Raw genomic sequence first — 14,189 nt, forward strand, 5'->3', positions numbered from 1 at the left:
CTCTCTCCCCCCCCCATTCTTCCTCTCTCCCCCCCCCCCATTCTTCCTCTCTCCCCCCCCCCCCATTCTTCCTCTCTCCCCCCCCCCATTCTTCCTCTCTCCCCCCCCCCCCCATTCTTCCTCTCTCCCCCCCCCCCCCATTCTTCCTCTCTCCCCACCCCCCCCCATTCTTCCTCTCCCCCCCCCCCCATTCTTCCTCTCTCCCCCCCCCATTCTTCCTCTCTCTCCCCCCCCCCCCCATTCTTCCTCTCTCTCTCTCCCCCCCCCCCATTCTTCCTCTCTCTCTCTCCCCCCCCCCATTCTTCCTCTCTCTCTCTCTCCCCCCCCCCATCTTCCTCTCTCTCTCTCCCCCCCCATTCTTCCTCTCTCTCTCTCCCCCCCCCCATTCTTCCTCTCTCCCTCCCCCCCCCATTCTTCCTCTCTCTCTCTCTCTCTCTCCCCCCCCCATTCTTCCTCTCTCTCCCCCCCCCCATTCTTCCTCTCTCTCTCTCTCTCTCTCTCTCTCCCCCCCCCCATTCTTCCCCTCTCTCTCTCTCTCTCTCCCCCCCCCCATTCTTCCCCTCTCTCTCTCTCTCTCTCCCCCCCCCCATTCTTCCCCTCTCTCTCTCTCTCTCTCCCCCCCCCATTCTTCCCCTCTCTCTCTCTCTCTCCCCCCCCCCCATTCTTCCTCTCTCTCTCTCCCCCCCCCCCATTCTTCCTCTCTCTCTCCCCCCCCCCCATTCTTCCTCTCTCTCCCCCCCCCCATTCTTCCTCTCTCTCCCCCCCCCCATTCTTCCTCTCTCTCTCCCCCCCCCCATTCTTCCTCTCTCTCTCCCCCCCCCCATTCTTCCTCTCTCTCTCCCCCCCCCCCATTCTTCCTCTCTCTCTCCCCCCCCCCCCATTCTTCCTCTCTCTCTCCCCCCCCCCCATTCTTCCTCTCTCTCTCCCCCCCCCCCCATTCTTCCTCTCTCTCTCCCCCCCCCCCCCATTCTTCCTCTCTCTCTCTCCCCCCCCCCCCCATTCTTCCTCTCTCTCTCTCCCCCCCCCCCCCATTCTTCCTCTCTCTCTCTCCCCCCCCCCCCATTCTTCCTCTCTCTCTCTCCCCCCCCCCCCCCATTCTTCCTCTCTCTCTCTCTCTCTTTCTCTCCTCTCTTTCTCTCCTCCAGTGTTATGTTGGATTTGTCCGGCTTTTCCTGTTAGAAAGGGAAATATTTGGGGAATGATGTGTGATGTATATTGGGGGTGGAGTCACTCCATAGAGGCGGAGTCAAGTGATCTAATGACCTCCTCTTTTCCAGGTAATCCAATACCAGACTGTGAGGTATGACATCCTTCCCCTGTCTCCGGTCTCCAGGAACCGACTCAGTGAGTTCCCCCATCCCCCACCCCTTCCATCCTAATGTCTGTACTATACCCCACCCCCCAATCCTGATCTCTGTACTGTACCCCCCAATCCTGATCTCTGTACTGTACCCCCCAATCCTGATCTCTGTACTGTACCCCCCAATCCTGATCTCTGTACTGTACCCCCCAATCCTGATCTCTGTACTGTACCCCCCAATCCTGATCTCTGTACTGTACCCCCCAATCCTGATCTCTGTACTGTACTCCCCAATCCTGATCTCTGTACTGTACCCCCCAATCCTGATCTCTGTACTGTACCCCCCAATCCTGATCTCTGTACTGTACCCCCAATCCTGATCTCTGTACTGTACCCCAATCCTGATCTCTGTACTGTACCCCAATCCTGATCTCTGTACTGTACCCCCAATCCTAATCTCTGTACTGTACCCCCAATCCTGATCTCTGTACTGTACCCCCAATCCTGATCTCTGTACTGTACCCCCAATCCTGATCTCTGTACTGTACCCCAATCCTGATCTCTGTACTGTACCCCAATCCTAATCTCTGTACTGTACCCCAATCCTGATCTCTGTACTGTACCCCCAATCCTGATCTCTGTACTGTACCCCCAATCCTGATCTCTGTACTGTACCCCCCGTTTCTGTACTGTACCCCAATCCTGATCTCTTCACTGTACCTCCACCCCCCCCCCCGTTTCTGTACTGTACCCCCCAATCCTGATCTCTGTACTGTACCCCCAATCCTGATCTCTGTACTGTACCCCCAATCCTGATCTCTGTACTGTACCCCCAATCCTGATCTCTGTACTGTACCCCAATCCTGATCTCTGTACTGTACCCCAATCCTAATCTCTGTACTGTACCCCAATCCTGATCTCTGTACTGTACCCCCAATCCTAATCTCTGTACTGTACCCCAATCCTGATCTCTGTACTGTACCCCCAATCCTGATCTCTGTACTGTACCCCCCGTTTCTGTACTGTACCCCAATCCTGATCTCTTCACTGTACCTCCACCCCCCCCCCGTTTCTGTACTGTACCCCCCAATCCTGATCTCTGTACTGTACCCCCAATCCTGATCTCTGTACTGTACCCCCAATCCTGATCTCTGTACTGTACCCCCAATCCTGATCTCTGTACTGTACCCCAATCCTGATCTCTGTACTGTACCCCCAATCCTGATCTCTGTACTGTACCCCCCGTTTCTGTACTGTACCCCAATCCTGATCTCTTCACTGTACCTCCACCCCCCCCCCCGTTTCTGTACTGTACCCCCCAATCCTGATCTCTGTACTGTACCCCCCATTTCTGTACTGTACCTCCATCCCCCCCCGTTTCTGTACTGTACCCCAATCCTGATCTCTTTACTGTACCTCCACCCCCCCGTTTCTGTACTGTACCTCCACCCCCCCCCCCCCCCCCCATCCATCCTAATCTCTTTACCCCCTATCTCTGTATTGTATCCTTACTTCCCCCGCTCCCCTCTCTCTAGTGACCCCTGTTGGTGTTGTGTCCACAGATCAGGTGAAGAAGAAGGTTCTAGTACTAGATTTAGATGAGACTCTCATCCACTCTCATCATGATGGCGTATTGAGGCCAACAGTCCGTCCAGGAACCCCCCCAGATTTTATATTAAAGGTAAGGACTGTGTATGGAGTCTGCATATAATGCTATGAGTCGTCCTTGGGGCCCCCTCCCAAATATCCTCTGTAACGGATCGACTGGCACTCCGACTGGGTACTTCCATTGACAGATGCTCCTAGTGCTTCCCGAGGGCTCCAAGCACTCCACCAGACACCGTAACCACTTCAGACTCCACGAACCGCTGCAGCTTGGTTGGGGTCTCGCCGTCTGCTACCCACCCTGGACCTACGACAAGGCTCCAGGTTCCCGTGGGCGACCCTCTCTTTCCCCTGAGAGTGCAGCAGAAACAGGAACAAACTCTTACAAAAGCTTAGTGATTATCCAAGGGAGTATGAAGAGCATAGCAATCCCTTGTAGCCGATTCCCCCAATAAGAGACAGGACTCTAGATTGAGGGTGAAGTATAACTCAAACTTTAATGGTACAGCTGCTCTTTTATACAGTTTTCCCCCACAAGGTTACCGCCCAGGTGGACCTTGTGGGGAACAGGACATGAAACTCACAATCCAATAGAAACAGGGTTTTACACTCAGTCACTCCCATACAATGTACACAATCCCTCCCCTCTGCTGACTACATTATCATATGCAGATGAAATTGTTTACAGAAATAGAATTAACCTGAACTAATTATCTACTCATCCAGACAGAGCAATGTGAGGTCATTAACATTTAACAATGGGACAGACACAATCCACATTCCATTTCAATACACAAACAATAGGGAAGTCTGCCAATGACAGTCTGTGTGTCTCCTACATTGAAGTACATGGAATACACATCCAAGCATTGCTTTGATTATTTAGGAGTTACAGACTTCATGGACACAGGCTATAGGTCTCACAGTGTAAAGTGGGATCAAATCTTCATTTCTCTGTCGCTCATTGACAGACGCAGTCCTCTTGATTAATATCACATTGGGTTATACTGCCCTCTACAGGAGTAGGACACTAGACAGAAGAAAACGTTCTGGCCACACCTTAGGGGCAGTCCCAGAGGGTATATCCTCTCTCTCTCTCTGCTACAGGATGTCAGTTTTTTTTCTGTCTAGTCAGGAGTAAGGACCTAAGTTCCTTGCTGGGATCTTTGGTCCTAGCAAGATTTTTTTTTTAGAAAAATCTTTTTTTTTAGGCAGCTTTTTTTCTCCAGTTGTTCCTGTGAGATCTTCAAGCAATTATGCCGAATCTGGGCGACGGGCTGGATGTTAAGATCCAATGGTCACCCCAGTCAGCCTACGAGCGCGTGCAGGCCATAGCTCCACGCTGGGTCGGCCGCGATATAGTCCCACTGGACGGGGACTGACCCTGCGAGTTAAACGTCTCGCCGGGACGCCGACGACCAGTTGGAAACTGAGTCACGGCGTCCGTATTGGTCGACAGCCCCCCCACCTTGGTGGAGAGGGGTTCTGTCAGGAGTTGGCGCCCGCCTGGTTCCGGTATGGTGAGTAAAATGTTCCCCCTCTCCCCCTGACGGGTTTGTGGGTGGACGCGGGCCCCTCCCTGGGATGATCGGACCCTCATGATCCTGGATCCCCCCTCTATCCTATAACAGGTGTCACAGATCCCCTCTTGAGGGTGATTTAGTGAATAAGAACCAGAAGGCTTGGTTTGGGAGCTGACTATCGGAAGTCACTGTATGAGGGGCACTGTAAAGGGACCATGACTGAAGTCAGTGGCTGGCAATGTAAGAAGGTGATAGCATCTTACCTTATACATAAGGTGCAATACAGGCCGATGCCTGTGCCTGGACTACCGCCATCCTCCCGCAGGCCGCACACCTCCTGCAGGCCGCTGCCATCTTTCCACAGGGGCCGCCATCTTGGCGTAGCCTCGTGTCTCCAGCATGGGGGTGGCCATTTTGGAAGTGACCAGCTACCTCGAGGAGTAGCATGGGAGGCGCCGGAAGGCGTGTAAAGGGGCGGAGCCGCCTCCTTTACCCGGGAAAACGATCCAAAAGACTTCCTGTCTGTAAGAGACAGCGCTGAGAGCAGGTTGATAGAAACTTCTGTGCATCAGGTGGTGAGCCTTGGGGTCTCTCTCTCTCTGTGGGGTCCAAGCAGGTAACACTGAGGGGCGCTGTTGCGCTGGGGGATTACAAAAAGGAAAAAAAAAAAAGTTTTCTTCTTTGCAATTATTTTTTGTTTGCTGGCAAGTGTCTTGTATAATCATGGACCCTGCCACACATGTATCCCCACCTGATCCCCTCGAGGTGGCCGCAGGACCCTCTAGTGCCCCACTTATGATTGATACATTATCAGCAGTTTTGGAGTCTTTGGTATCCCGGGTGGAGATGGCCTATCAGGGACGGGGGTCAAGAAAGCGACCCCCGCCTACCCCTATTTCATCTGACACTTCAGATTCGGATTCTGAGATGGTCACTGCAGCTGCAGGTCCCTCTTCTGGGGTTGCTCTTTTTGGTACGGTCTCCTCAGACAGTGAGGACGTTTCTGCCTCCGCCATAGCACAAGAAGAAGCGTTGGTGGACGCACTAGTTGTGTCTGTCCGGGAAACCTTAAGCCTGGAGGTTACACCGGCAGAGGTAGCTGACACTGAAATTCCTTTTGGTACCAGCAAGCCTACCAAAATGGCGAAGGTTTTTCCCTTGCCCAAATGCTTTGGTAATCTAATTAAAGAAGAATGGGATCATCCGAAACGAACCCCTGCTATTTCCAAACGCATTGCTAGGCGCTATCCGTTTGAGGAATCCCTCCTTAAAAAATGGACGGTACCACCAGTGGTGGACTCACCGATTTCCAGACTAAATAAAGCCACTGTTATCCCGTTGGAGGACGCTCCGTCCTTTAGGGATCCGGTGGATCGAAAAGTGGAAGCGGAATCCCGCTCCATTTTTTCCCTGATAGGGTCAGCCTTTAGGCCAGTGATTGCCATTGGTTTAGTTTCACAAACATTGACAGAATGGGCAAAATTGTTACGCCGTGACATAAAGGGGAGAAGTATCCCCCCGGCAGTATCAGATTTGCTGGAGCAGATTATACAAGGACTACAGTTCATCTGTGACGCCACTTCCTTGCTAGGGCGTGCATCTGTTTCAGCAGTGGTCCTCAGACGTGTGTTGTGGTTAAAGTGCTGGTCGGCGGATCAAGGTTCCAAAAAAGCTTTGGCTAATCTTCCTTTTCAGGGGGATCGCCTGTTTGGGGCCACCTTGGATGAGATTATAAAGGATCTCACTGGGGGCAAGAGCACTTTTTTGTCACAGACTGCTAAGGGTAAAGGACCTCGTAACAGACGAGGACCTTCCTTTTCCGCTCATAAAAAGTTTGTTCGTTCCGCTGGGGCGGGCGATAAGGCAAAGCCCTCCAAAGCCCCTGCAGGGGGTTTCAAAGGGCGCTGGTCGGGTAAACAAAAGTCCGGCTCAGCCAAACCTGAAAATAAGACCAATACAGCCTGAAGGTGCGCCCCCACCCATCTCTGGGGTGGGGGGATGTCTTCACCGGTTTCCAGATCCATGGCCTGCCAGAATCCCGGACAAAGGGGTTCGCGAGGTCATACGGTCGGGATACAAGATCGAGTTTCGATCACTTCTACCGGTGCGATTCTTCCCTTCCAACATTCGACTATCCCCGGATCGCTTAAAAGCTTTGCGGGGGCAGTAATAGACTTGATGCAACAGGGAGCGGTAGTTCCCGTTCCTTGAGCAGAACGTTTTCAGGGGTTCTATTCGAACCTATTCACAATACCCAGAGAGGAGGGCAAGGTGCGTCCAATTCTGGACTTAAGAGCACTCAATCATTTTGTCCGGGTACAAGAATTCAAGATGGAATCCATCTGAACAGATCTGGGCCTAACTTTGGAGACATCCCTGGCAAGGGGGTGTCTCCTTACGGAGAAGCTCCGAAAGATTTGGTGAACGATTCGGATGTTACTGTCCTTCAACTGGTCTTCCCTTCAGACTTGCATGAGGATCCTGGGACTGATGGTGACCTTCTTAGAGGCAGTACCGTATCCCCAGTCTCATGCCCGAATTCTCCAAAAGGAGATTCTCTTCAAATGGAATCAGAATCCCGATTCCCTGGACAATCGGATCCGGTTGAGCGAGCGGACCAGGGAGTCTCTGGTCTGGTGGCTTAGGTCTCCGATGCTCAGCCAGGGGAAGTAATTTCTTCCGATAGAATCCAGGTTACCGATAAATGTATTGGAACTGAGAGCGATCAGACTTTGTCTGATTTACTGGATCGAGCAGCTTCAGGGCAGCCCGATTTGGATCCAGTCGGACAAGGCCACGGCCGTGGCTTATCTCAATCACCAAGGGGGCACCAAGAGTGCCCTGGCGGCCATAGAAGTGGCCAGCATTCTTCGTTGGGCGGAACGATTTGTTCCAGCTCTCTCCGCGGTATTCACTCCGGGGGTGGAAAATCGGCAGGCAGATTATCTCAGCCGTCCGATTCTGGATGAAGGGGTATAGCCTCTTCATCCAGAAGGATTTCACCAGCTGTGCCTTCATTGGGGCACCCCGGGGGTGGATCTGTTGGCAGCTCGGCTCAACAGGAAGGTGCGGAGGTTTGCAGCCCGCTCCCGAGATCCTCTAGCGGACGCAGCAGACACGCTGGTCACCCCGTGGGGACAGTATCAGCTACTGTATGTCTTCCCTCCTCTCAAGTTGCTGCCGAAACTTCTTCGCAGGATAGAGGTGGAGGGAATTCCAGTTATCCTGGTAGCTCCGGACTGGCCTCGTCGACCCGGGTACGCCGACTTGGGCAGGCTGGTCGCGGACGCTCCTTGGAGACTTCCTCTCAGGGAGGATCTGCAGTCTCAGGGACCGATCTTCCATCCTGCTTTACAATCGCTGGCTTTAACGGCCTGGCTATTGAGACTCAGTTGCTGAAGGACAAAGGATTGTCAACTTCAGTTATTTCTACCTCTAATTAAAGCAAGGAAAGCGACTTCTAGAAAAGTCTATCATCGCACATGGAGGTCTTATATTGTGTGGTGTGAATCCCTTGGATTTCCTCCACGTGTCTATTCGGTGACCCGAATCTTGGCTTTTCTGCAACAAGGAGTTGAGCAGAAGCTGGCCTTGAGTACTGTCAAGGGTCAGGTTTCAGCGTTGGCAATCTTCTTCCAGAAGCCTCTGGCTACTCATTCCTTGGTGCGGAATTTCATCCAGGGGGTGTGGCACTTGGCTCCGCCAGTGCGCGCGCCCTTACCGCCCTGGGATCTTAATTTGGTGTTGTCGGTTCTTCAGAAACCTCCCTTGGAAAATATCAGGGAGATTCCCTTGCTTACGTTATCCCAGAAGGTGGCCTTCTTGGTGGCTATCACTTCTGCACGCAGGGTGTCAGAACTGGCCGCATTATCCTGTCGTTCCCCATATCTGGTGATTCATAGAGATAAGGTGGTTCTTCGTCCGAATCCATCCTTCCTTCCTAAAGTGGTTTCAGAGTTTCATCTGAATGAAGATATTGTGTTACCTTCCCTGTGTCCTAAGCCCAGTCATCCTCAGGAGTGTGCGTTGCATTCCTTGGATGTAGTTCGGGCGATCAGGGTATCCCTGAAAACTATGGACTCGTTTCGTAAAACGGATTCACTTTTTGTGATCACAGATGGCCCCAAAAAGGGGTTGCCTGCATCTGCCGCGACTATCTCCAGATGGATCAGACAGACGGTGGTACAGGCTTATTCTATTAAGGGTCGGAATCCTCCGTTCCCTGTCAAGGCGCATTCCACTCGGGCGCTTAGTGCTTCCTGGGCCTTCCACCATCAGGCGTCAGTGGTCCAGGTTTGCAAGGCGGCTACCTGGTCGTCGGTGCATACCTTTGCAAAATTTTATAAAGTTGATGTGATGGCATCGGCGGGCGGATGCCTCATTTGGCCGCAAGGTCTGATGAGCCTTTAAAACTTCTAGTTGGCACCGGTTGGGCCTTCTAGATTGGATTTTGATTTCTGTTATCCCACCCCTCATTTGTGGCACTGCTTTGGGACGTCCCAATTTGATATTAATCAAGAGGACTGCGTCTGTCAATGAGCGACAGAGAAAAATGGATTTTTGTAAAATCTTACCGTAAAATCCTTTTCTCTTAAGCTCATTGACAGACGCAGTACCTGCCCCTCTACTTTTGAGTTGGGTTAAATTCTCTGACACTGCTTTGTGACATAACTGACATCCTGTAGCAGGGAGAGAGAGGATATACCCTCTGGGACTGCCCCTAAGGTGTGGCCAGAACGTTTTCCTTCTGCCTAGTGTCCTACTCCTGTATAGGGCAGTATAACCCAATTTGATATTAATCAAAGAGGACTGTGTCTGTCAATGAGCTTAAGAGAAAAGGATTTTACAAAAATCTATTTTTCCCCAGAGGGTGCAGCAGGAACAGGAACAAGATCTTACAAGAGCTTAGTGATTATCCAATGGAGTATGAAGAGCATAGCAATCCCTTGTAGCAGATTCCCCCAATAAGAGACAGGACTCTAGATTGAGGGTGAAGTATAACTCAAGGTTTAATGGTACAGCTGCTCTTTCATACAGTTTTCCCCCACAAGGTTACCGCCCAGGTGGACCTTTTGTTGGGGACAGGATGTGACATTCACAATCCAATAGAAACAGGTTTTTACACTCAGTCACTCCCATACAATGTACACAATCCCTCCCCTCTGCCTGACTACATTATCATATGCAGATGAAATTGTATATAGAAACAGAATTCACCTGAACTAATTATCTAGCCACTCGGACAGAGCAATGTGGGGTCATTAACATTTAACAATGGGACAGGCACAATCCACATTCCATTTCAATACACAAACAATAGGGAAGACTGCCAATGACAGTCTGTGTGTCTCCTACATTGAAGTACATGGAATACACATCTAAGCATGGCTTTGATTATTTAGGGGTCACAGACTTCATGGTAACAGGCTATAGGTCTTACAGTGTAAAGTGGGAGTACAGTCACATCCTCATTAATCATCCTCCCCTATCTCCCCTACAGGTGGTTATAGACAAACACCCGGTCCGATTCTTTGTACATAAGAGGCCACACGTGGACTTCTTCCTGGAAGTGGTGAGTCCATCTATCATCTCTGTATACAGTCCAGATACTGGGGGGAGGGGTCTGTGTACGAGGGGCGGATGGGGGGGTGGTCTGTGTACGAGGGGCGGATGTGGGATACTGGGGTAGGGAGGTGGTCTGTGTACGAGGGGTGGGTTGGGGATACTGGGGTGGGGGGTTGATTTGTGTACGAGGGGCGGGTGAGGGGATACTATGGTGGGGGGGTGGTCTGTGTACGAGGGGAAGGTGGGGGGGGTGGTCTGTGTACGAGGGGCGGGTGGGGGATACTGTGGTGGGGGGGGTGGTCTGTGTACGAGGGGCGGGTGGGGGATACTGTGGTGGGGGGGTGGTCTGTGTACCAGGGGCGGGTGGGGGATACTGTGGTGGGGGGGTTGTCTGTGTACGAGGGGCTGGTGGGGGAGAGTGTCTGTGTATCGGAATTGTATCTCCATTATATCTAGGTTGATACATTTGTAAACATACCCAGCGCCTCGGCTCTGCCCCAGACTTGCTCTCCCATCACGCGGCAGACGACCCTGGTGCCGGCTACCACCGCCTGTCTCCAATATGAGCCGCTCTCCAAAACTTCGCTCTTCATTCCATTTATTTCCTCAAAAGATGAAAACTTCATAGATTAATGGGTTAGGAAGGAGAAGTCCCCTATTCATGGGAGCGAGCCAGCTGTGGTGAAACGCGTCGAGGAAAGTGATGTAGAGTGGAGACATTAATGTATTGCAGTTTTTCAGTTGATCTTCTGTATCTCCCCGCCCAGGTCAGTCAGTGGTACGAGTTGGTCGTCTTCACAGCCAGTATGGAGATCTACGGTTCTGCCGTGGCCGACAAACTAGATAATAGCAGAGGAATCCTACAAAGGCGTTTCTACAGACAGGTGAGCGGAGCGTCTCCTCTGTTTTTGGGAGAGCTCACCTCTATGCTTCCCATCGACCTGAGACCTCACCTTGAATGGGGGAGCACACTACCCATAGACCTGAGACCTCACCTTGTAGGGGGGAGCACACTACCCATAGACCTGAGACCTCACCTTGTATGGGGGAGCACACTGCCCATAGACCTGAGACCTCACCTTGTATGGGGGAGCACACTACCCATAGACCTGAGACCTCACCTTGTATGGGGGAGCACACTACCCATAGACCTGAGACCTCACCTTGTATGGGGGAGCACACTACCCATAGACCTGAGACCTCACCTTGTATGGGGGAGCACACTACCCATAGACCTGAGACCTCACCTTGTATGGGGGAGCACACTACCCATAGACCTGAGACCTCACCTTGTATGGGGGAGCACACTACCCATAGACCCTGAGACCTCACCTTGTATGGGGGGAGCACACTGCCCATGTATGGGGGGAAGCACACTGCCCATAGATTGTACTCCCTTCCTCCATCCACTGACCACACCCAGGGTTCCTCTGGTGTCTTTATGACTTTCTGCATTGTTAGCCCCTCCTCCCTGTGTCTTCTTTGTCCTGATTGGTCCTCTCTCTCTCCCGGCAGCACTGCACGCTGGAGTTGGGCAGTTACATTAAGGACCTTTCTGTGGTTCACAGTGACTTGTCTAGTGTGGTCATCCTGGACAACTCTCCGGGAGCGTACCGGAGTCACCCAGGTAAGTGTCCTCACATAGATAACTCCGCCCTGTATGGGGCCGGCCTTCTGGAAACCTTTTATCTCATCAGATGTGTTGAACTTTGACCTACAGATAATGCGATTCCTATCAAGTCCTGGTTCAGTGACCCCAGCGACACCGCGCTCCTCAACCTGCTTCCCATGCTGGACGCCTTGAGGTAAGGTGACAACCAACCCAGCCGGGCTGCTTCTTCATTGGTTACATAACTTCTCCATCTGTGATGTCACCCGACTGACCCCATCCCCCCAACACCTCCAGCATTTACTTTATTGGTCTTCTCTGATCACATGACAGAACCACATGGCCAGCCTTCTGTAACACTTCATCAAATCAGGCCACACGTCGTGCCACAAGATGTCGTAGGCCACGCCCTGTGACGTCGTAGGCCACGCCCTGTGACGTCGTAGGCCACGCCCTGTGACGTCGTAGGCCACGCCCTGTGACGTCGTAGGCCACGCCCTGTGACGTCGTAGGCCACGCCCTGTGACGTCGTAGGCCACGCCCTGTGACGTCGTAGGCCACGCCCTGTGACGTCGTAGGCCACGCCCTGTGACGTCGTAGGCCACGCCCTGTGACGTCGTAGGCCACGCCCTGTGACGTCGTAGGCCAGACCTTTTGCTCTTTTGGGGTCAGATGCAGTTGAGACATTTTGGTCGGGGTGACGGACGGGACCTTCCCAAGGATTTACACTGCATGCCTAAAGAGGGCGTCATCACCCCTCAGGAGAGGTTATCAGGGCACCGCCACCTCTTGGGGGATCAGAATTCATACCTTGGAGTCGCCTCCCACTGGTGGTCAGAATAATTAGTATGGGGGGTGACCACTTGTTTTAAAGCATGACCTATCCTGACTCCAGAGTAGACAGTATGGGGGACACATTGTCCTGTCTCTTACCATTGGTGGGGGGGGGGGGGGTGACCACTTGTTTCCATACATGAAATGCTGAATGATCCAACTTTATTCATTCTATACACTAACATTCCTCTTCTCTCCCCCTTTCCAGGTTTACAGCCGATGTCCGCTCTGTCCTAAGCCGTAATCTTCACCAGCATCGACTGTGGTGACATTGAGCCCCCCCTCCCCGCCATCCCCCCGTTCATCAACGCCCTTCCTCCGCCTTATTCCTGCTCCCTATCTACAGACAGAGACTGTACACCCCTCCTCCGAGGAAGGAAGATGCTGACCCATCCCCCGGCCCCCCTTCTCTACCTCTAGGACACTTATCACAGGGGGGGGGAAAGTGGTGACCATGAACTCTATGAATTCCTTCCCCCCGCCCCTTTTTTTCAGGGGCCGATGCGTGCGTGGGGAGACACAGAGTCTGGTTTTTAATTGTAGACTTTCTTGTATAAAGAGAATTATTTCAAACTGTGTTCACTGATTGTGTGTGTGTACATCCCTATGTTTGGTCACATGATGGCGGGGGGGCGGAGCCTCCAATTTCCTCCTACATTGCTGAGCTGTCGTCTTGGTGTCAGGCAAGGGTCTGTAAGTCTCAAACAAAATCTAGACTGCAGCTCTGTTCGGCCAGTCCTGTGATGTGGACTGTACGGGCCTCGTCTGGACCTCTCTGTACGCTACAGTTCAAAGCATTGTATATCTCATAGCGAGGAAGGGTGCGGGCCTCCAATGGGTTTATACTGCCGCTTACAGGAGGACTGCACACTGGCAAACAGACAAGTTGAGGGCCGGCCCGATGTAAATCCTCCTCTACCCAGCAGGCCTCGGTTTTTTGCTAGTGTCCCAGGAGCTCTGCTGTAATCGTCTCTATTTCTTGCCTCCTTCATCTGGTAGAAATTAGGAAGTGGCGATCTCTAGCTTCCAGATTTTGGTCCTTTGGTCAGAATTTCTGCTACACCGCTGCTTGGCCTGGCGTTCTCTGCATCAGCATTTTCTCAGCTTCAGAGTGCTGTACCTGGACCCCGGTGGACTGGACGTGAGAGGCTAGCCTGGAATGTAAGGCTCAGGCACTGGGCTCTGCATTGACACTTTCCAGACCTGAGTGTACTGTTAGAGGTGGAGTGCCTCCCAGGTCCAGAGCACCAATGTGCCGGCCAAGGCTCCCTGGGTGAGCAAGGCCGGGGCGCTCGATGTGCCGGCCAAAGCTCCCTGGGTGAGCAAGGCCGGAGCGCTCGATGTGCCGGCCAAGGTTCCCTGGGTGAGCATGGCCGGAGCTCCCGATGTGCCTATAAAGGCTCCCTGGGTGAGCATTGGCCGGAGCTCCGATGTGCCTATAAAGGCTCCCTGGGTGAGCATTGGCCGGAGCACCCGATGTGCCTATAAAGGCTCCCTGGGTGAGCATGGCCGGAGCTCCCGATGTGCCTATAAAGGCTCCCTGGGTGAGCATTGGCCGGAGCTCCCGATGTGCCTATAAAGGCTCCCTGGGTGAGCATTGGCCGGAGCTCCCGATGTGCCTATAAAGGCTCCCTGGGTGAGCATTGGCCGGAGCTCCCGATGTGCCTATAAAGGCTCCCTGGGTGAGCATGGCCGGAGCTCCCGATGTGCCTATAAAGGCTCCCTGGGTGAGCATTGGCCGGAGCTCCCGATG

The 14,189-nt window shown here is 52.8% G+C and overlaps 1 protein-coding gene across 2 annotated transcripts in view; it reads left to right on the forward strand.

The window, feature by feature from the left end:
- CTDNEP1 (CTD nuclear envelope phosphatase 1) overlaps positions 1-13,012 on the forward strand; it is a 30,534-nt gene extending 17,522 nt beyond the window's left edge. For both annotated transcript variants that reach the window (XM_082256901.1, XM_082256902.1), the window contains exons 2-8: positions 1,278-1,344; positions 2,863-2,981; positions 9,929-10,000; positions 10,761-10,877; positions 11,509-11,620; positions 11,714-11,798; positions 12,645-13,012. In XM_082256901.1, the coding sequence (XP_082113027.1) occupies positions 1,278-1,344; positions 2,863-2,981; positions 9,929-10,000; positions 10,761-10,877; positions 11,509-11,620; positions 11,714-11,798; positions 12,645-12,705 (633 nt within the window). In that variant the 3' untranslated portion in view covers positions 12,706-13,012. The remainder of the gene's footprint in view (positions 1-1,277; positions 1,345-2,862; positions 2,982-9,928; positions 10,001-10,760; positions 10,878-11,508; positions 11,621-11,713; positions 11,799-12,644) is intronic.
- The last annotated feature ends 1,177 nt before the right edge of the window (positions 13,013-14,189 follow it).

This window comes from Pelophylax lessonae (assembly GCF_965119305.1).
Source record: "Pelophylax lessonae genome assembly, chromosome: 4".
Taxonomy (NCBI): domain Eukaryota; kingdom Metazoa; phylum Chordata; class Amphibia; order Anura; family Ranidae; genus Pelophylax; species Pelophylax lessonae.